General features: G+C 45.6%; 1 protein-coding gene across 1 annotated transcript; it reads right to left on the reverse strand.

Annotated features, from left to right (window-relative positions):
* On the reverse strand, window positions 1-23,822 carry polr3b (polymerase (RNA) III (DNA directed) polypeptide B). The gene is made up of 28 exons (XM_042110889.1): window positions 23,616-23,822; window positions 23,361-23,393; window positions 23,059-23,115; window positions 22,906-22,970; window positions 22,746-22,821; window positions 22,163-22,263; window positions 21,956-22,047; window positions 21,707-21,824; window positions 21,333-21,441; window positions 19,420-19,542; window positions 17,741-17,857; window positions 17,487-17,621; window positions 15,642-15,803; window positions 15,223-15,423; window positions 14,473-14,635; window positions 13,437-13,590; window positions 12,275-12,349; window positions 11,920-12,018; window positions 11,653-11,780; window positions 9,688-9,897; window positions 8,958-9,116; window positions 8,739-8,856; window positions 8,440-8,582; window positions 2,980-3,083; window positions 1,145-1,311; window positions 906-1,019; window positions 628-801; window positions 1-504 (listed from the first exon to the last, which is right to left on the reverse strand). The coding sequence occupies exons 1-28, from the start codon at window positions 23,685-23,687 to the stop codon at window positions 375-377; spliced, it is 3,399 nt and encodes a 1,132-aa protein (XP_041966823.1). The 5' UTR covers window positions 23,688-23,822; the 3' UTR covers window positions 1-374.
* Window positions 23,823-23,850: the final 28 nt, after the last annotated feature.

Below are 23,850 nucleotides of genomic sequence, written 5' to 3' on the forward strand. Positions count from 1 at the left end.
TTTAGTTGAAATAATACTGTTTATTCACCCATTTAGTTGTGGTACCCAACAAGAAATATACACAAGTAAAGCTGTAGACAATTCTAAATGTATAACTGCAAACAAAAAAGTCCTCATGTAAAACATGAATCCAGTTAACCAATGGTTAGTTCCATTAAATGTGCTAATCTTCTCGGCTTTCTACAGAGGCATAGAGCCATAGAACCGTAATCCTCCTCCATGTAACTGATTGCCAGTGACTGACGGAGTCATGATGAGGAAAAGCCATCTCTCACATGTAAACATAAAATTGATATGGCACATCACAGGTGCACAGATGGAACTAAAGTCGGTGTGTGTGAGCGTCTGGAGAAGTCTGGGGGTTGGGTTCCAGATCAGTCGTTGTAGCGGGCCAGTTTAAGGCGTGGCACAATGTTCATGGACTGCAGTTCTTGGAAGAGCAGCTTGCAGGCGTAGGGGATGCGCAGGGAGGAGACGTGGCACGAGGACTTGCAGTAGTGGCACCTGTAGCACACAAGAGCACAGCATCAGAGGCTGCTGGGGACAGATGTGTGAAGTACACATCTAGAACAAGGTGCCTAAGGTACATGAATATAAAACATCACACATGCACACAGAATGACGTACCAGCCTGAGTAGCCTAGCAGGCCACACTGTCCACACACGTCCACCTCAAAGGCATCACTGGAGATCATGAGGCGCTCCAGCAGTAACATGCTGGCCCCATAGCCAATCAGACAGTCCCTTTCCATCTCACCCAATCGTAGGCCACCATCTCTGGAACGACCCTCTGTGGGCTGCCTACGGTGCAACAGTATCATAGTAAACAATCTTCAACGTCACAACAATTGATTCAAGTCATAACATAAGGAGAGGCCAGTGACCGGTGGACCGCTTGGACATACCTGGTGAGCACGGCCCGGGGCCCGCGGGCTCTGGCGTGCATCTTATCCAGCACCATGTGCTTCAGCTTCTGGTAGTACACCGGGCCAAAGTAGATATACGCCTCCAGTGGCTCCCTACGGCATAGCGGCACACAAAGTCATACACATCACTTTAGAGCAGGAGATGCAGGAGTCACCCACTGGGGTGCGGGTCTGTGTACATGCGCTGGCACTGGCCAGGGGTGGCTGTGGCTAATTACCCCGTGATCCCCGAGGTGACGTAGTCCTTGCCCTGGTAGTTGTAGCCGTAGCGAATGAGGTCCTCACACACGTCCTTGACCTTGCTGCCCCCGAAGGCCGTGCCGTAGTGGAACCTGCCGTCCAGCACGCCTGCCTTCCCTGCCAGCAGCTCAATCAGCTTCCCCACCTGGGCGGGGTCAAGGCAGCGTTACAATACAGCAGTAGCAAGGACGAGCACCTTACTGCTTCATATTCCAGCCTTATTTCCCTAGAGAAGATCCTTCCTCTTCATGTGCCAACACCACATTTTTATTATCTTTTATTTGTCATTACCTGAGTGTAATAACACCCTTATTAACATGTTACTAAACCCAAAAACTGCAGCAACATGAGACTTTGGTACGAAAATATATAATAAGCAGCATCTTATTGCTGCCATTTTACCTAAGCCTACCACCAATGATGGACAGAACTCATAATAGGCCTGTCTGCCATGGTACAGTAGCAAAACAGTTAACAAAATCACTCAAAGGCTACAGATATGTCTTGCTATAAAACAGGAGTGGCACCTTTAAAAACAACATGAGCCAGTGAGTGTGAGTGGCACAGCAAGAGAGAGTTGCTGTCTATTGCTGACAACCTGCAGTTGAAGTTCAGAGAGGTAAGCCCCGATGATCCTGTCTGATCCGACTAATGATTCCACTATGGTCTGTAACTGAAGTGTGCAAGGGCAAGATATTTCTCGGTGACATTTACAAAAGTCTAAGCTAACAAAATGCAAATATAATACTGAAATACGAATTGGGTTTATCTACGGAGACATCCCTCAATTTTTGTTTACTTTTCCCCAACCAGTGCGGTGAAGTGCAGCGCTACTGGTACCCCAGCACACACGAAGGCTATAAACGCTCTACAAAGTGCCGTTTGTGTAGGTTAGGTAAGCTCTACGCACATTCAACGGAAAAACATTCGTGTGAGGATTTTAGGCTGCACAGATTCAACACAGATCCACAGATCTGGCTAGGTCTGTTTTTGCAGTCAGCAGTGCATGCCTGAAATAAGTGAAGTGGTGGCACATGAAAGCATGACGGCATAAGGGGGGTGGCAGAAATGACGCTTTAGGGAAAATGCTATGAATAGTGATCGATGACTAATATTACTGAAACCACCGTCATAGGGGAGACAAAGACAGTCCGACTCACTCAGAGTCTCACAGTCCCACAGCACAGCACAGCACAGCACAGCACACATCTTGTGAATGGGTGAGAACAGGAACAGGGGTGAGGAGTTTGGAGGGGGGCATGGTGGGGGTGGGGGCATGGTGGGAACTCATAAAAAAGTGTATCAGCGCTCTGCGTCCCACACAAAGCAGCTGCCATTCATCCCCACACCAGAGGGTCAGGGGTAGGATGAGCCATGGCACCTTTAACCCCACTGCCCCCTGACCATCGAGAGTGGGGTCACGCACATTACACACTGCCACAGGTCAGGTGCATGACTTACTGATGGTTAATAATTTATGTCATAAATAACAGCACCATAATAATGACTTAATAATCACCACAGCAATTTGTGAACACATAAATTCTCTCATACTGAATTGCCTCTGATTGCATCAGGTCTAAGCGGTTCACTTGCATTGCACCATGGAACAAACAAAATGGCTATGCACAAAGCACTTTCTTTCCCTTATTAAAAACTATTCAATTAAACCACACTGTCCACTCTGTAGCATCACATTTGGACTGCACTTACACATGAACACAACAGATCTGGTTGAGGCAACACATAAACCAAAGCATTTTTGAGAGCCTCTGGCCTTCCTAACGTCCTGTCCAGGCAGAGGGCAACTTACCGTCATACGGGAGGGGTAGCCGTGTGGGTTCATGATGATGTCGGGGCAGATGCCCGTATCACAGAAGGGCATGTCCTCCTGAGGGACGATCAGACCACACACTCCTGAGAAGGACAAACACAGAAATGGACATTGTGGTTACATAGTAACCCAAATGACTTTGTACCGTAATGTTTAAAAACAAAGACTTGTGTTTATTCTTAAGTTATGTGTTTCTCCAAGGTACTTTTGTAGACTAATAAGACAAATGAATGGAAATCAGTGGTGACATTGGATAAAATGTTCAGTAAATACAACTTGATTCTTTGTTTTGGGTGCATTGGTATTTTTAAGGAAAAAGACTAAAGATTACAATTCAATCCTTCAATATAATGAATATAAAGCACATGAATAAACATCTTCATGCCTTCAGAGTGAAATCACTGGGAAATTATTAGGAATGTCTATAGACCCTTTCAACAAGGTAAACAAAAACAATGCTTGAACATTCTATTTGGGCCCCAATCTACTTCCTCTGCATTAAGATAACATATGGAATGTTAAAAAGGAAGTCTTGTGGGGCCAACTATGATGCTGATAATGGAACTCTCTTGAAAGGGTCTATAACCATTATTTGACATTTATATTCTGCAGTTATTCAAAACAGTAAATTAACAAAAATGTGAAACTATCTGAAAACAAGTTTTTTTTCCAGGTCTTCTAGGATGCCTAGAAAAGCTGTGATCTAAATACTGTACCAATCCCAAAAGCTGGCCCAGCCCTAAGACTGATGTCTGTGGTCCTCGGCTGGACCTGTCTTGTGAGCGTCCTTCAACATATGCAGTGCAGTGAAAAGAGGAGGAGGAGAGGGAGAAGAGTAGTGGAGACTCACAGCGCCCTTACAAACACATGCAGAGAGGAGCTGGAGGAGAACCATTAGACATTCACATGATGGAACAGCCAACGGTAGCGCGCCCTAAGTGTGAACGCAAATGTTTACTGAGGGGCCAGCGCGCGCGCACACGCACACACACACACACACACACACACACACACACCTCGCCTACCCCATGAGCAAACACATCACTGGGCCATTTGCAAGTGCTAAAGAGAGAGGGAGAAAGAGGGGTGCAGGAGGAAGTAAAGGGGGGTGTAGGGGGAGTGGACGAGGGCTGCTGGGATTATGCTGGACAGTGAGAGGGCTAAGTAAACAGCCAGCACCAAATACAGCTCACAATGAGTGGCAGGCCCAACTACAAAACCAAGCACGCCATTCAGCGACCGCGAGGAGGGAAGAGAGGGACGATGGCCTTTTCGTGCATCAGAGCAGAGCCCGTAGTGGACTTCCCACTGCTGGCCTGGTGCTGCCTTACAGGAGGTTTCACTGACTAGTGCTGAGCAGCTACTTTCCTTGTATCTGCTCCATAATATTTGTCTGGCTGAGAGCTGCGTTGATAGGGGGAGTGGGACAGGTTAAACGTAGAACGTTTTCTAGATGTTACGTTAACATAGAAATGAAAAAGAGAAACGCTACGACAGCAGAAACGTTGGGAGAATGGTTGAATAAGAGAAAAAAGATGAGAAAGCAAGAAAGAGATAGCATAGGGAGAGAGGTGGTGGAGAGAGCAAATAAGATAACGGTGGAGAAATGCATTGAGACATTGAGATAGAGGGGACAGTGTTCCTGGAGCAGGCATCCACTGGGTTGTTTGTTTTGTGTGAGGGTTAGTGATGAAAGAGCCATGAAATCAGCAGAGAAAAGCAAGACAGGGGCGAGGGTCCACCGCAACCCCCCTACGTCCACTAACACACACACACACACACACACCAGGAGTCCCCTAGATCGTCATTTCCCCCCACTAACGCACACACGCACGCACACACACACACACACGCACACACACACACACACACAGAGAGAGAGAGAGTCGAGTCTTCCATCAGCCCTTATTACCATACTTTGGCACCTCACACAATAGAGGCCCCCCCCATGCTGACTTTCCCCTGCACAGTAACACTGCCAACACAGCTGTGTCTGAGTACGTACACACACATATATATACACAAATATACATAACTGTGTGCACATGTGGGTCACTGGCAAATGATTTGCTGCTCATGCTCTGCTGATGAGAGCTGGTGAGCGCATAAGAGACTAGGAATGATGAGGGAGGGCAGGAGTGGCCGAGTAGCAGAGAAACTCCCTGTCTGCTCACGTGAGGGGCGGTGGGAATGCTTCTCAGGAAAGCTCAACATTAGCTTTAAGGCAGGGCAAGTTATATTAGTAATTAAAAGAGAACAGTATAACTAAAATTAAAAGATAGAAATATTAGAGAATTAAAATAAAGCTATAATTATATAAAAAGGCCATTAAAAGATTATAATTAAAAGATAAGTAAAATAATCAAAAGAAAATAACAAGAATATGATTGAAGTTTAAGTACAATGGTTTTAAGCTGAATTCAAAATGGCAAGATAGTACATCTGGGGTACATCTGGGGCACATCTAAGATCATCTGGCAGTTTGTTCCAGTTGCATGCAGCATTACAGCAAAATGCTGCTTCTCCTAGTTGACTTGCATGCTTGAAAAGCTCTAAGTTTATACTCTTTAAAAACATATCAGAGATGCATTCTGGCCCTAACCAGACAGTGAATTATAGTCTAGTAGCACTTGAGAACCTTTTTTTTTTTTAGTTTTGAATGAGCTACAGGTGTTTAAGTCTTTCTGTGAGGACCAGGAGACTATAACAATTGTCTATCCTACTGGAAAAAATGTCTTTGGTATGGCTGGTGGAAGAGAGATCTGATTCTCTGTCAATATTTCAAACTTGGAGACTATGAGAGTGGAGGTCTTCGTTATTAGAATTGTTTGTTTTCTCTTTGCTGTCAAACACAATAATCTCTGTTTCATCCTTAGTTAGTTGAAGAAACCACTGGCTTCTCAAATCATTTATTTGCTCTCAGCATTGACACAGGGAGTCTACTGGGCTAGAGTCACTGGGTCAGAGAAATAGACGTATCTGTGCATCATCTGCATAACTATGGTACTCAAGTGTTGTCTTGTGGAATCTGGCCCAAAGTTAGCATATTGACATTGAACAGAAGAGGTCCCAAGAGCTGACCCCTGGGGGATTCCACATGTCACAGCCACACCATCAGCTTCATAACTTCCAATGGGGACAAAGTAACTTCAGCCTTCTAAATGAACTAATCAAGGACTGTACAAGAAAGTCCTACTCAATTTTCCAACCTGTCTAACAGTACACTACAATCTACATAATCAAGTGACAGCAGAAAAAAAGGCAAAGCCCACACATCTGAAGCAGACATTAGACATGGATATGGAATTCTCTGCTGAACTACACATATGAAAAGACACAGAGGACAAGACAGTGTGTGGTCTTTCATCATTCTCTATCCATCTAGAAATAGGTATCAAAGCTAGGTAGCTCCTGAAAGTTGACCAATGTTTGGGAAGTACCTGACAGTTCTGTTGAAAGCATACAAAAACCACAAATAACCTCCAAGTAGCTTACAAAAATTTGAAAATGAGAAAAAAGCTATTTAAACCTGATCTGTTGGAAGAAATAATAGTGACAAGCTTTTAGTAACGCTTTGTCCTATCCCAACAGTAATGCTTGGTCATTTTCCACTCAAAGCTCCTACGCAGCACAACTCAGACGTGCCGGTGATGAGTGGCCCGTTTACCCCTATAGATGACCCTTGCCTGACCTCTGTGTTGAGGTGCCACAAGCATATTGCTGTCAGGGCCGGTGACTGGCTATCCCAGTGCTTGTTCATTATTAGCTGGGTGAATTATGCATGGCGCCAGTTAGCTTTCTGATTAAAACATCAGGCTGGCCCTGCCTTTGTGGAGTAGCCATGAAACAATGGGGGTGGTGAGCTTTTTTTCCTTCCCAGGAGCGGCCTACAGCACTGCTGTGGTGGTGTGAAACATTTGCATAGTCTGGCTCCGGACAAAGAGCCAATTAATTGAAAAATGGCCCCTCGAGAAGCTGAGGGTGTGTGTGTGTGAGTGGGGGGGGGGGGGGGACTTACTAGACTTACTTTTCTAAGTAGGACTAGTGTTAAAACTACACTCTCACACACAAACAAACAGAAACAACTAAAAATGGCTCATACAACCCCAAATAGTTGGGACGTTGTGTAAAATGCAAATAAAAACAGAATGTGATAATATACACGTCTCCTATACCCATATTTAGCAGCAACAAGAACATAGACAAAATATCAAATGTTTAAATGAACATTTGGACTATTTCATGGAAAATATGTTCATTTTGAATTTGATGCCAGCAACATGTTTAAAAAAAGTTGGGAAAGGGAATGTTTACCACTGTGCTGCTTCACCTCTTCATTTAACAACATTCTGGAAATGTTTAGGAACTGAGGAGATCAGTTGCTAGAGTTTTGAGAATGAAATCTTGTCCCATTCCTGCCCGAGATAGGTTTGCAGTTGCTCAACAGTATGGGGTATTCTTAATCATGTTTTTCATTCCATGATGCACCTAATTTGACAGACTCTGTCTGCAGACAGGCCATTTTAGCACCTGGACTCTTACTCTATGGAGAAATACTGTTTAAAAATGTGCAGAATTCATTTTGCCATTGTTTTCCTGAAATATTCAAGGTCTTCCCTGAAAAAGACATTGCCTGGATGGCAGTATATGTTGCTCAAAACCTGTATACATCATTCAGAATTGATTGTGCCTTACCAGATGTGCAAGATGGCCATGCTGTGGGCACTAATGCTCCTCCACACCGTCATAGATGTTGGGTTTCAAACTAAGCACTAAGCAATATGGATAGGCTGGATACTTGGATAGGCCCTGTACTCTTTAGCCCAGATGAGTCTATGATTTCCAAAAAGAATTGCAAATTTTGATTGGTCTAACTACAGGACCTTTTTCCACGTTACCTCAGTCCATTTTAAACAAGCTCAAGCCCAGATAAGACGGTGGTATTTTCTGTATCATGTCTAAATAAAATTTTGTTTACAAAAAAAAGTTTACACTGGCTTTTCTGAACTCCGTATCAAACTGTGCACATAGACAATAGTTATCAGAGGCTTTCCCGAGCCCATTCAATTTGTTTTTACAGAAACAGGTCTGTTTTGATGCAGTGCCATCTGAGGTCCAAAAGACCACGATCATCCAATATTGTTTTACAGCCATGTTTCCCTTGTTTGCAAAGATTTCTCTGGATTCTCTGAATATTATCATATTATATTATGTACTGTAGATGATGAACTCCCAAAATACTTCACAATTTCATGTTAATAAGCATTGCAATTACATTGTTTACATCATTTGTCCACACAGGTTTACACAGAGTGCTGAATACCCCTACATTTTTACTTCTAAGAGACCCTGCCTCTCTGGGATGCTCTTTTTCATACCCAGTTATATGCCAGTTACCCTAATTAGTTATGAAACAGTGCTGAACAGTGTAGTTCTCACCTTTCTGTCCGTGTCGGCTGCTGAACTTGTCTCCGATCTCGGGCCGCCTGGTCTGCCGCAGCAGGATCTTGATGAGGAAGGCGTCCTCTGCATTGGAAGAGATCATCACCTTCTCAATGTACGAGTCTGTGGAGCCCTTGTAGCTGCAACACACATAAACACCTCACTTCAGCCTGAAACAATGATAGGAAACACTTCAGCTGCTATTAGGAGTCAAAACAATGTCCTAAGGGAGTGAGTGTGTGGTAAAAACAGTCTCTAGCAGTTGTGTGTGTTTGTTTACGTGTGTGTATTCTTACGTGATTGGCACATCCCGGTACTGTGGTTGACCAGGCTGGGCAGTGCCCTCCAGTGGCGTCTGGGTGACGGTGGGCATATACTTATTCACCAGCACCTGCTTATTCTCCACCTTCTCACCTGAAAAACACACACACACACACACACACAGAGAGAGTGAGTTAGATAATATCTGGACTGAGTTCCTGGTGCACTGTTTTCTCTTTATTAAAAGTGCTCACCAGGGGAGCAGATGCCATCAGCGTCCAGGATGCTGTGCCTCCAGATGGGCTTGCGGGTCTCTGCGTCCAGCATGGGACCCATCACCTTGTCAAATGTCTGGTTAGTGTAGCGCTTCAGAGTACACTTGGCATTCTTGTAGACCAGGCACCGGCCAAACCCTGAGAACATCAATCACACAGCCATGAGGGACCGGGCAACTGCTGCAACAACATGCAACAAACGGCTAGTGGGATCCAGATCAGACACAGGTGAAATCAGCTGAATTTGAAATATCTGTTTTTTTTTCTTTTGTAAGCTTTTGTGCCCCCCCACCCCAAGTTCCAAAAACGTCCTACTTCCGGTGATTTTTCACATAGATGTCCGTTTCTCGAGGTCACCGTACTGTCGCTACGAAAACCCCTCGCAGCCAACAGCTAAAGCAGCCAGGTAGCTACAGCGCTACACTCTGGAGGCATGAACAAGGGGGCTCATGAATGACTACACAGTGACCTCGGGAAACGGAGATCTATCGCCATTGTCCTTTAAGGTCCTTTGATAGCATTTGAGATGAGAGGGAGTGCCAAGTAACACCTAATAATATCATGCTGCTTAATAACAGATTCTCTTTCCATTATAGGATTGGTCAGCTTTCAATATTTTCCAGGTCATCGGTTTCTCCCTTTCAAGAGAGATCCTGCCCCACAGTGCCCTGCTCCGGGTCAGTGGGCCAGCACTGCCCTTTCCTCTCACCTCGGTCCAGAGAGGCCTTGTTGAGCACCAGCGCGTCCTCTATGTCGTAGCCACTGTAGCTCATGACGGCCACCGTGGCGTTTTGGCCGGCCGGGAGCTTCTCAAAGTCGATCAGCTCGATGGTCTTGGTCTTCACCATGGGTTTCTGAGGGTAGGCCAGCAGGTACATAAGCGTGTCTATGCGGTTCCTCTGATTATAGCCGATGGTGCCTGGAGGACAGAGCGACAAGAAGATCATTACAGGTTTAAAATGCTTTCTGCAATGCATCACACCACAGAGGTGTCAGAGAACAGGCATTCAGTCAGGATCTTCAAGCCATGGTGTCACAATGGAAGTGGTCATTCATCCTGATTCAAAGGTGGTTGTAGATTTGGACTACAACCTGATGTAGACCTGATGTGTCCCTGCTCAACCAGAATAACACCAATAACTTGATTGAATAACTTCATGAGGAAGTTTGTATTTCCAACGAATCAACACTACTCCCCTCCCAGATGGCTTTGACTTCGATAATCAATCAATCAGCGTGCTCAATAGGTGTGGCAGAGGCATAATGCATGTAGCACAGGGCGGGGGCGACCGGATCAGAGAGACTCAGAGACACTGGGACAGATTTAACCAGCAGATAATCCTTTTGGAGACGCCATCGCCTGTCACACAGCCCATCCAGCAGCTGAATGCAGGCCTCGCTTGAGTGGTTTCACCCCACGGCTGAGGGGATGCATCTCTAGTGGCAGAATGTGCTTAAGCTACTTTGTTTTGTTGTGGGGGGGGGGGTAGGTAGTGTGTGGGGAGATTGTGTTTGGGGGGGTGGGGTAGGTAGTGTGTGGTGCTGTTAGAGTTTGGAGCAGCAAAGCGGGGTAGTTTATGGCACAAAAGCCTCCGCCCCTCAGGCCTTGACATTTGTCAGATGCTATTACTGCACAATCAGGCTACAAGTTCAGATCCTGCCATTATGGGCCAGGGGCCACACAGATATATTTGCACATGTATAGGCCCTGTCCACACACACACACACACACACACACACACACACACACACACACACACACACACACACACACACACACACCAGAGGGCACTGGACCAAATAAAGTTGCGTTCCCTGTGGTTATTTGTAAAGGTCTGTGAGGGGGAGGGGAGGGGATGCGGAGTGGAGAGAGGGAGCTGAATGGTGATGGTGTGCGGCGGCCCAGAGCTCTGGGGTCGTGTTGGTAACGGGGGCTCCCGCCGCCCTCGGCCCCTCTCGCAGCTGAGCATACTGACCCCCTGGACGGGGGCCGCCGCACAATGCCGTGGCCCGCCTGCGCTCGTAGACAGCGGCAGGGAGAGGGCCCCTGTGCACACAGCACACAATAGGGCCCCTACGCAAGCACGTCAATGCTTGGTGTGTGTCTGTGTGCGTGGACACACACAAACATTATGATGAGTGTGTGCACTGGAGTGGGTGAAAGTCTGTACATAAGGATATGCAGGAGTCCAGTGAATGTCACAGGGAACAAAAACAATACTGGTCTAGTGTGGGTGAGTCCTTCTCGCCGGTGTGTTGTGGAGAGTGCCATGTTACAAAGTTAAAACACTTTGGTTTGTCTGTAGGGACCCTCTCCACAGTATCACAGCAGTGTAAGGATATGTTGAGCCTGGCTTAAAGTAGCGACTTACTTTGACGTAGTACATTTTTGCCTCCATGGCAATCGCTATTTGACATTTCACTGCAAATACATATTACAGTTTAACTACCTCATCAACGCTGTTAAGTTATGAGTTAACTCCAACGACCGTCTACACTACACTAAAATAGACCCGAGGTTGTTCAAACTTTTCTTTTAAAGTAATGTATGACTTTTGTATGACTTACAAAAAAAATAATTGTAAGTCGCTTTCGACAAAAGCACCTGCATAAACATACACATAAACATTTTCACATACATCATACACTAATCATCAAAGCGTCGGTGCCTTACCCATGGCTTGCTTGCCCATAGCACACTGGTAGGTGTTTCTGGGCGACTGGTTGTGATGGGGGTACGGGATAAGGCCTGCACACACACCCAGCAGAGTGAACGGCTCAATCTCCAGATGTGTGGTAGTCCTGGAACGAACACACACACACACACCTTCAGGAGAGTGCTTAACACCTAATTTGGGCTGAGTGGGTTGTTCAGCAACAGCATGAGACAGAGAAGAGGCCGTGCAGAGGACTCCACTCCATACAGAAGCTCAGGACTTACTTGGTGATCATGTGCTCATACAGAGCGATGCTGCAGTCGTTCTCCTCATTCACATCCAGATACTCCACTAAGCTCTCATGCAGGAAGTCCTCAAAGTTCCTGAGGGGGAATGGGAGACCGTTGTAAACTGTTAATACATCATCTTTACTAAACACGCCTCATTCCTTATAATACATACATATCAAATGCACACATTTCATATTCAGTGAAATTCACCTTATACAAAACTTGGAACATCAAGCCACAAGTGAAATGGAAGCCCAACAAGAATTGTAATCTCTAGTGCAAGGAGACTATGCTAAGGGCTGCTGGAGTGTATGAGGGTGGCGGTGTGTGTAAGGCGAGAGAGCAGCACCTGTAGCCCTGAGACAGCTCCTCAATGTGTTTGTTCTTGACAGCCGGCTGGCCGTTCTTCACTATGATGTAGGGCCTGAAAGAGAGCGCGCGCGCGCACACACACACACACACACACACACACACACACACACACACACACACACACACACACACACACACACACACACACACACACACACACACACACACAAAGAGGCGTCTGAAAGAGAGGACCCGCTCACAAAGCCAGCTGAGACTAAACGCCATGCAGGGGCACAGAACACAGACAGATCATAAACGCTTGGCACGCCGGCTTTGGGAACGCTGACGATGGAGATGCTGATAACATCACACACGCCTCAATGTGGAGAGAATGCAAGTGCATAGACAACCACGCATTATCAGCAGAGAGATTGGCTTGTAGCCAACAGATAAACGTCTGCACGCCAATCATTACATAAACAACAGACTGTGGCTAATAGATAAGTAACATTGTATATAATATTGAAGTAAGATTATTGATTGTGGAAATGATGTAGTATGCTCATCATTATATATGAGAACCTCACCCATCTTAAACAACAGAGAATAATATTCATAATCTGTGAGGGATTAATCCACTAATTCGGACTGACGCCTCACACTTCCAGCTGAAGTCAGATCTTGGATAACTGCTCCTCTCAGTCTTAATATTAACTTAGTGATGCTTAACTACACAGCTGAATGAAGCATGATTTATTGCATGCATCTGTATAAATTACATGGATCATGGTCAATATTTATGTCTATATGAGTATGGAGGAAATTATCTGATGAATGTATGTCACGAACAATGACATTAACAGTATAACAAGTATATTATGAGTAAATATACTGTATACGTGAAAATGTCCTTACATTGGAGGACCCGTGAGCACTTTCGCACTTGTCTTTAACCTACATACTGATCCATGCTATCCTCTTAACCTACATACTGATCCATACTCTCCTCTTAACCTACATAATGATCCATACTCTCCTCTTAACCTACATACTGATCCATACTCTCCTCTTAACCTGCATACTGATCCATACTCTCCTCTTAACCTACATACTGTTCCATACTCTCCACGTCTAAACCAATGTGGTGGCAGTGATTAGGTTTCACTCGCGGTGGTTCTCGCCCGGTCAGCAGCACATACCTGCACAGCCTTCCCCCGTCGGAGGAGATGTAGACGCAGCGGTCGGTCAGGTTGGTGGAGATGGACACAAACTCGTTGATGAAGCCTGCTCTCCGCATCAGCCGGAAGGTGTTCACCAGCTTGGAGTGGTCACGGATCACACCCAGGATATTACCTGCAGGGAGAGGGAGACAGGGGTCAGTGTCTGTTCTGGCTGCCATACCAACAGGGCTGGCTCTTTGGGCATTGCTGTCAGGGTGCAGGACTATCACACTATAGACCCAAGGTAGAAGTGTGGTGGCTGTTAGCTCCATTTACTACAGAGATACACACATCATCACATCACATCTCACACACACACACACACACACACACACACACACACACACACACACACACACACACACACACACTATACTTGAGCTACACTGTTGGTACAGTATGTGAGATGGATAGTGCATAGTGTATACTAATGACACAGTCCTCAGCAGTGGTCTGCCAGCATACACAACGAATTTGCAGCTTACATGAGAGGTGCTTTTTGAAGCAACACTGAACTGGGTTTCTGTGTGTACACATTTATGATTGTGTGCAGTTGTGTGTGCACATATACAGTATGGGTATGTCTGTGTGTGTGTGTGTGTGTGTGTTTCTACTGCTGCTGCTTTGACACCTGCTGCTGTTAATTAATTAAGCAGGGAGGCAGCTGGTTTAACGACACTTTATCAGTGCTTTAGAAAACATATACATTAATTAATACTGAAGCGGCTGTCCTACGCAACATGACATTGAAAGCTAATCTTCAGGGAGCTGGTTAGCTCTGTGGTCCAGAGGTTGGCTGGACTTTTAATATAAAAGGATATTTTTTCTTTATTTTTTCTAAAAGACTTTAGCTTCAATCTTTTTGAAGGCAACCTCTTTATGCAAAGCAGTATTATTAAATTATGAGCAATTATGAACACGTCTTTTAGCATTTTCAAATAATAAAAAACTGATTCTCAGTGAGTTTGAGTGTGTGTGTGTGTGTGTGTGTGTGTGCACGTGTGTGTGTCTTCACCATTGAGAAAGACGAGGAAGACGCTGGGGTAGGAGAGCTCCTCTCCACACAGCAGGTTGACGTCCTCTACGCCCAGGTTGAAGGCCAGCTTGATGATGGGCCCATCCTCCATGTCTGTAGTGATGTGCGTCATCAGGGCCAAGTTCTTCACCAGGCCACAGGCCTAAAGGACACACAAACAGCGGCCTCAAACAACCCCCACGACAAGTCATCAACCAAGCCCTACTGCAGCTGAAAGGCTACTTTGAAAAACCATGAGGACAGGGTGTATCATTTGTGCATTCACAATCCATCACATTAATGGCTGTCCAGTTGCTCTGTGTTGCACTTTTGGAGCGGACCTGTGCAGGCTACACTGACTCCGCTAAATCACCGCTACAATTCAACACAACCCAACTGGAAAACGACTACTATTTACAAAACTGATCATGTAGCACTTAAAACAAATCATGCTTAACAGCCCAGAAGTTACAGTGACTTGTGGAGGTCCTATTGTATTCCTGTGGTAGTTGCATGGGAACTCTGTTGTAATACAGCTTAAAAAGCACAGTGTCCTTCATATGAAGCTTGATGAGCTCTTTCAGAGAGGGGTCTGACAAACTAGACATTAACGGATGCAATAGTGCTTATACATAGAACACACTCATCTACATATTTAGCTCTCCTGTGCAGAAGGTGGGTGGCGTGCATGCTGGAACCCTGTAGTCCAACTCAGCCCCCTTGGTCAGCCACAGCAGGAGGATGACTCACCTCTCCCTCAGGTGTGTCGGAGGGACACAGCATGCCCCACTGGGAGGGCTGCAGCGAGCGCGGTCCGCTGACCTTGCGCGTCTTCTCAAACTGGGAGGAGATACGCGTCATCATGCCCAGGGCCGAGATGAACGACAGCCGGGACAGTACCTGCGTCACGCCCTGCCTGTCCATCTTAAACCTCTTAAGTGACCAGTTCCCCTACAGAGAGGGAAGAGAGGAAACAAAAACAGTGGGTGGGAACAATCAGGCAGGAGAAGCAGAGGATGAAAAAGAGGGAAAAAAAGATAGCATGAGGTTTATTTAGCTAACATGGCAGACAGAGAGATGGTGAGTCTCAGGAATAGCTGCTCTGCTGTGCTCAGAGTTCTGAATCCACAACGTAACAAGAGAGTTACTGCTGGGCTACTCCAACTCACTGTGGAGATGGCGTTGACCATGCCGTTGGTGATCTGGTCCTGTCTCATGTGCTTGACCACGTCGAACTGAGCAGCTCGCTGCTTGGGGATGATCTGGTCAGCGATCTTCTTCAGCTCCGTGTTGAACTTCTTAAACAAATCCTCAAATAGCAGGGACAACAGCTACAGAGAAGAGGGACAGGAGAGAGGAATGAACAAGACTGTTGAGTAGAATAAGCTCAAACTACACCCCCATGCCAGTCACTCAAGCAATGTAGTCCAACAATTTAACTGTTTTAAAAGTAAAAGTACACAGAAACACCGGGGACATACATGTAGACAGCAAATCACAGAATGACGCACTGATCGAAAGCCTAGGTGGCCCAATAGTGTAGCAGGAAATAGTTCAGGGTGAAGCAGACTTTCAGCGATCACACAAACTGAGATGTTGTGGGCCTCCAACTTCCCACACTAACTCAACTCATCAACTGCTGAACTTTTAATAGCTGATTAATCTCTCAGGTGCTGCAGCGCTCGAGAAACTCACGGCGCCACCGACGCCGACGGCGTGCCACCATCTCTCGAGCGGCGTATTCATCCGCCGCCATTCACATGGGCCCATCTGGCTCGGGGCGACATCTCATTCTCCCCTTATCGGCTTGCCGGCCGCGCAGGCCGATTTAATTAACAGGTGTCCCGTCAGAGCGATAAGCTTAACCTGGACCCTCTCCCAGGGCATTCAGCACTCTGAACAGGGTCTTCGCAAAGCACCCTCTTCATCTCGCCTCATTCCACTCTCACCCTCACGCACACATATTTGCATACATCAAAACAAGCAGCGGTGGAAAAATTAATAAAGAAATTAAGCTCTCGCCGCACAGGCGGGCCAATTAGTTGAATGTCAGGGAATCGTAATTGCGTAGTGAGGAGATTGTGTGTGTGTGTGTGTGTGTGTATGTATGTGTGTGTCACTGTATGTGTGTATGTGTGTGTGTGTGTGCATGTGTGTGTGAGTGTATAAGCCCCGGCTGAAAAGGGACCCTGCAGCTTGCACCCACCCCCCAGTTCCATCCGAGCCCTCGACCAAGAGGAGGTTGGCAGTGTTGTGGGTGTTGTGGTGGTGGGGGGGTTGGAAATTAAAAGCCCGAAGACAGACATAATTACATTATCAGAGCCTGGCTCACTGGATTAGCTCAATCGCTGGAGTCAAGGCGGCCGCGGCTCTTTTGTGGCAGCGCGCTTAAAGAACCCGCACGCTGGCGCTTGCACTGGCGCAGCCCTCGGATTTGGTGCCGCCGCATATCTCTTAGCCCACCAACCCCCCACCCCCCCTCACCAACTCCAGAGGCGACAAAAGCACCACACCGCCTGGGAACGAGGGATGGAGGACGACAACAAAAACAGGCAAACAAAGCAGTGGGAAGAAATAATGAAGGTATTAATAAAGACAGAGAGAAAGAAGGAGAGAAAGGGAAAGAGGGGAATAAAGGAAAAGGAAGAATAGAGACAAAGAGGCAGGTGAGAGATTAGGGGGGGGGGGCATATCTGCTGGCGCATGCCTGTGATCAACAACCATCAATGAATGTGTATCTGAGTGTGTGTGTGTGTGTGTGTGTGTGAGTAATTCAGTCTGGAGGCAGCGCTACAATTTCATTAACAGAAGTTTATGTTCCACTTCAACAAATAGTTTCCAAGTGTGCTGGGCTGTTTTTGGTCACCCTACGCCATATTGGCTGCTCGTTATCTTAAGACAAACATGGCTGGGGTGGATGCTGCAATGATGCTGTAGAGATACACCTCATTGCTTCACAGAGGGATAAGGGCAGCGGGAAACTAATGAAGGAACCATCGCAGGGACACACTCACCTGGCCAGCCAACTCCAGACGCTTGTTGCCATAGTAATCGCGGTCATCAACTTTGTTGTTCCCCTGGGCCAGGATGACCCTCCGCACCATGACGGCTAGATAAATACACTTCGCCCGGAAGTTAAACTCTTTCACCTGGGGGGGGGGGGGGGGGGGGGGGGGGGTAGTCGCATATTTAGAGCTGATGAGAATACTGAGAATCTGTGTGTTTGTATGTGTGTGTGTCTGTGTGTATGTGTGGTGGGGCTACTTACAGGTACGTGGGTGAGGATGGTTGAGGCCAGCAGTTCTCTGGCCTCCTCCATCTTGGTTTTCTTGGGTCCACCCCACATCCGCTGTCGTCGTACTTTGTTCCCGATATACTTCAGAGCCTAAGGACAGACACAAAGACAGACAAATGAACAGAACAGAGATGTTTGGATCCCACAAGAAATCTTGTAAATGCCTTCATATATTGACTGGCTGTAAATCTTGGTCTGGTGCTTGTTTTCCTCAGTAAGAAAGAGCAGTGACAAAAGGACTGGGGTTTAATTACTGACTTAGATGAAAATGGTAATGGATCATGCTGTCTTTTTGTGCCTTACATCATGGTGCCACTAATCATGTCTGACAAAACCCAGTTGCCATGGAGAGGCGGTTCAAAAATGCAACATTCCAGGTTGTTTAATAAGAAGCTCACTGGATGCACCTGCCAACACTCAAGACAGTGGCAGAGGTTCCAAGGCAGTTCCTGAAGACTTGACAGGCCTTTAGCACACATGGATGTCCACAAACACACACTCCACCTGAGTCAGCGCTGGCCATGCATGCTGACTGGTCGGCTTTGGCACATGGGTCGGAGGTCACTGTGGCGGTGGGCTTCTCCTGCAGACCACCCACACTGAGCCGCTGACAGCAGTGGGCAGCAGTAGCAGCTCACAGGGGCTCCCTGCCACACTGACCCTCCCCAATGCCACTCGCCCACAAAAACAGCACCCGTCAGGCAACATGGGCTTATTTTTTTTCCAGTGCCCAATTAAGTCCATGCCCAATTTAATTTGCTATGGGCTTCCCATCCCATTAACTGAGGATGCAATTTCATCCAAAAGTCCTAAATCCAAAAATGTGTAGGTAATTCACCACCTAATGTGACACAATAATGTTGTCACTATTATTAAATTACCGACCACATATTCATTTGGTACAAATAAAGATAAAACTTCTTTAAGAACTTCTTTAGGTGGGTACACATGCTGACTTCGCACTGGATGTTAAATTACCAGTGTAGTTTTCCAGACACTGAGAAGCTCTACATGAATCAATAAAGACATGTCATTTTTCAGCCTGCTACACCAGTGGGCTGTAATCACACATGGCTGTGACCATGTGTCTTGTCTTCTGGACAATGAGGCAGGTCACGCGGCCTTATCGTATAACTCATTAAAGCCCTATAGAGCACAATGAGAGCATAACCGCGGGGACGGGGCACGTGAGCGCTAAGCAGACATTCAGAGGGGCTCAGACAGGGGTTGCTAGGAGGCAGGGATGAGCACAGCTGTGGATGCCCGCTCACCCTTCGAGGAGGTAGAGGTCTGAACCTCGCTCTCATGTGCTAAAATACCACCAGGCTGAGTAATGGCTCCAACACATGAAAGCTTTTTTTCTCTTCTGTTTGTAGAAGATAAAATAATGTATTTTAGGTTTTATTAATGTGTGAATGAATATTCTCACCATCAAACAAACAGACCATTTCCCACTTCATTCTTTCCTGTCATCATAAGGAGACCCTGACATCCTTGACATCCAGGCCTAAAAGCGGGGTCTAGGATTTAATGTCAAACTTATTCAATGTCACTCTGTCATTTATTCCCCCTATTATATGGTATCTGGTTTGCTGTGAACTGATCTTTCAGGCCAAAGGTGTCTGTGTGTGTGTGTGTGTGTGTGTGTGTACCTGAGTCTGTGTGAAGATCTGAGCCTTCTGGCACTCCTCCAGACTGGGGCCGAAGGCAGCCATCACATGCTCCTCAGTGCCGATCATCTGCACAATCTCCTGGTCACTCTCCACACCCATCGCCTGGCAGGACACACAGGGGAGGAGGGGGAGGAGATGGTGGAACAGGACTTAAGGCAAGGAACATTTGCAAATAATTTACAAATCTTAAGCAACACAGCCCAATTCAAATTCAACTGCGCCAGAACACTTTAAGCTCTCATGGAAGAAAAAATAAGGGACGCCGTTGTAGTAGACCTTCTTCGAGTAAGAGTTAAGGAAGGAGGGGACCTGCATATATCTAGAGGGGAAGACAGGAGATAGGCTTAACTGCAACATGCCTGGTTCATAGAGTGATGCTAAATTATGCTATAGGCTTTTAATCATGAAGCTAAACACTGAAGTGGGTTTTTATAAGGTTTTGTCATAAACAAAACAAAATACGTCAAAGGTCGGCTTGTGGTTCGTACACTAATCAGGCAGGAATGCAAATTAGAATCCAGGACGGGAAGCAAATGAGACTACCATAGTAGATGTAGGCATGGGTAGAGGAACAGGTGAGATTTAAATACTTCACCACTATAAAGCACGAGCTCATCCACCTGCATTTACCTCCAAGAACACATACACAACAATTAATGAAAGCTAATTATATATCAGCATAGAGCCACATACAAGGCTGCTAAAGCAGGTCCAGATTTCATTACAGGTCAGTGGGTTAGGGGTGGGTGTGGACTCATATCACAAACCAGGCAGAATATCTGTGTCGAGCTCAAAGGCAGAGGCAGAGGAAAGCAGAGCTCGGCTGGCTGGAGTGGAGAGGAGAGTCCCAGGGTTCCCTGACATTTGCTTATGCTAATGGGGCTGTGTGGGAACTCTGGAGCTGGAGCTGGGTGCTGGGTGTGGGGGGCAACGCAGGCTCAGGCTCAGGGCTGAGAGAGCAGAGGGGTCTGGCCCTTCTGAAGGCTCCCTGGAGCAGGCCTGAGTGCAGAGTAAACACTCTAAACTGACACTTAGCTGCCAATTTAGCCACGGAGCCATCAGAGCGGTCAGAAGCTGCATTCCCATATGGATGAAGAGTGCAGTGGGCTCTTGATGCGCTCACATGGATCTACGGGTGCGGGCGCTAATTAAAAACCGCAGGTCAGGATAGAACAGCCACCAACAGATGAATGGATTCCCATTAGGGCATAGGAACATATGGAAGAGAAAATCTTAATTAGCCTGAGACTTTTCTATGAAGTACTGTTTGAACAGACATGAATTGTTTCTACTGTAAAACAATCAATATGTTTTGCATTAAGAAATCAAATTAATCAGTAAAATCATTTACAGGAAAGTGAAGTGTCATGGTACACCACTGTATAAGAAATCTATTACATCTACTTTCTCTGCACTCTTCATGATAATCATAGGACATAGGCATCACAAGGGGTTTTGTGTGACTATGGTTAGGCTATGGCGCCCTCTTTTGGCCATTCTTCACCATACCTCCATCACACACCTACAGACTCTGAAGAATCACTTAAAGAATAATTTAGATGTTCGTTCTTACCATTCTAAGTATATTTTGATGGTAACTGGGATTTACAACAATCGCTGGCTTTTAGATCCTGCTTTTAATGTCATATGGTTATAGGAATAAGTGATAAACATGTCTGTTGTTCTCTCCAGCCACCGAAGCTATACACTGTGTGGCTTTCTGATCTGGGTCTAAAACTCCATGAAGATGTAGGGCTAGCTTTTACATCAGCTAACAAGCGGATTGGCTTTTACCAGTGCCAGTTGTGCAGTTGTTGGTGTTTGTAAGGCAAGCAAGCTTGATAGTTAAAGTAAAAGCCTCTAAATTTAAAAAATTAAATAAAAGGTACTACCTTGAAGATGATGGCAATTGGTGCATCCTCTGACAAGGTGTTGTGCTTCAGGTAAAAGCGACCCTGTTTTACAATCATGTTGGTCCTACTCTTCTTCTCATGGGTGGAGCTGTGGTCGAACAACACCAGACAAACCATTTAGACTCTCAGACATAGACATACACACACACACACACACACACACACACACACACACACACACACACACACACACACACACACACACACACACACACACACACACAGGCACCAGGAAGGTGTGATAGATAACATAACTGATAATTTCGTTTAAAACACATGAAGAAATGTGTTTTATCAACTTGAAGAACTTGCTGTACAGGCCATTCTGGATGACCAAAAGGTGGGAAGGTTACCTGGTCACTGAGGCTCCAACTGCACCCTTCCTGTCCTGCTCCACAATGATTCTGTTCTTGGAAAGCTGTTCTTGTATCAGAATAACCTTCTCTTGACCTTTGACAATAAAGTAGCCACCTGCACACAAACAAAATATTTATCAACATAAACATAATAAGACTCAAACCATAGCATTACAAAAATGTAGTTACTCTCTAAGAGTTGTATGCATGCTTCTGGTTCATTGATGGGGCTGAAGTGTGACTTGCCTGGGTCCAGAGGACACTCGTTTAGTTTGGAGAACTCCATGGGTGTCTTTCCCGTTAGAACACAGTTGGAACTCCGCAGCATAATGGGCATTCTAGGCAACAACAAAACAACACCTTTACTTACAATGGATAAAAACTACTGCTGGAGGACATCTAAAAGATGCCTCTCAACAACCAAAAAGACTACAATAACCAGAGCTAATTAACCTTCCGATAGGCAGGGCATTCCGGATGATTCTCTGACTCCCTCGGGTGTACTCAATGTCCACTGTGATAGGAGCAGAGTACGTCATTTCTCTCAGCCGACACTATCGGGTATAAGAGCAGACAGACACACTGATCAGGTATAAGGACAGAGAGACACACTGATCTGGTATAAGGGCAGACAGACACACTGATCAGCTCTTTGCAACTTAGCTCTAGGGCTGCACAACTTGGGGGAAAATATCTAATTGAGATTTTTCTGATAGACAACGCAACTGCGATTTGATTTGTGATACATTTTTTGAAAGTCAAGCTTTAGTTCGAAATTCCACTGTTCAATATTCACCGTCTGTTACACAAGGGGGATGACATGAATATAAAAATCATAGATATGACAATATTAAGCATTGGGACAGCGTAGCACGATTAATTGCAGCCTACCGTAATTGCATTAGTTAAAATTGCAATTTTGGTTAAATATCGATATATTTTGCAGTCCTGCTCACAAATGGATAAACCTCTGTTCTGGTACAAACATACAGAGGACAGGGCAGAGAGACACTGGCAACAGTCTGTAGATAATTACCTCATGTGGAGACACTGGTCGTGTTACATTGAAGCTCTCTTCCACATCCGGCATGCCAACATAAATATTGAGATATCTGAAAACAGAGATAGTGTGAGTAGGAATGTGTGAGTATGTGGGGTAATCTACTTCAAAGCTACATGAAAAAAGAGCCACTTACTTGAGGTACCACATTGGGTCAGCATCACTGGTGATCTTTTCATTGGCTTTCATGATCTTCTTTATCTAGGAGTGAAAGGTGGGAGCCAGTGAGAGATTGGCTAATGCTTAAGGAAAACATATAGATCTATGTCAATTATTTGCACTAGCTTACCTCCACATTGATGAAGTAATTGAATGAGTCTATGTGTTGCTTCACAAGCCCTTTGACCTAACGATGGATATGAAATGACAGATTGAAGGTTGACTGTCTCAAGTATGCAACAAATTTCTTGCAAACAGTCTACTGCATGGAATCACTTGCTGCATCCAAAATGTTTGTAAATGATTCAGAGTGATCCGCCATGAGATCTCTTGGCTATATTCACAATAAATTGGAAGTTTAAAGTGAATCTACGTCAGTATAGAAAGCAGAAATAACAGACAGTGGTGAAGAACAGTATAGTTTAATCTCACCTTCAAAAACGCCGGGAGCAATTTCCATTTTTCCTGTGTAAGCAGACATGGATCGACAGTTACAACTTCAATTGCACATAGCTTGTTAGCCTATCTGAATGATCCACTACATCTATAGTTCCTGCCAATCGAAGTGAAAGTCGAAATGATAGTCATACAAAGCAACCAAGAGCATATCTGCGTTCATAATATTTTCTAGGATAAACGTCTGTAACATTATAATATTTTCCAATCACATCTCATGCGAGTTCTCACCTCCACAGTATTTACAGGTGCCGCCAGTTGCTGAGGGGTCATGCCCCTGAACTCCTCTTGAAGAGCGTCCATAGTTACTCGTTTTATAACACACCAAGTAATTATAAACGATTAAGTTGTTACAGCAACATTACTTCATATTTACACATTGATGCAGCATTGCATGTACTTGTCGGAAGTTCGCCGAACATGTGAGCTGAGAGGTGTAACACCGTAAAGGCACCGTGTGGCAGAT

This window comes from Alosa sapidissima, chromosome 11 (genome assembly GCF_018492685.1).
Source record: "Alosa sapidissima isolate fAloSap1 chromosome 11, fAloSap1.pri, whole genome shotgun sequence".
In the NCBI taxonomy this organism is placed as follows: domain Eukaryota; kingdom Metazoa; phylum Chordata; class Actinopteri; order Clupeiformes; family Clupeidae; genus Alosa; species Alosa sapidissima.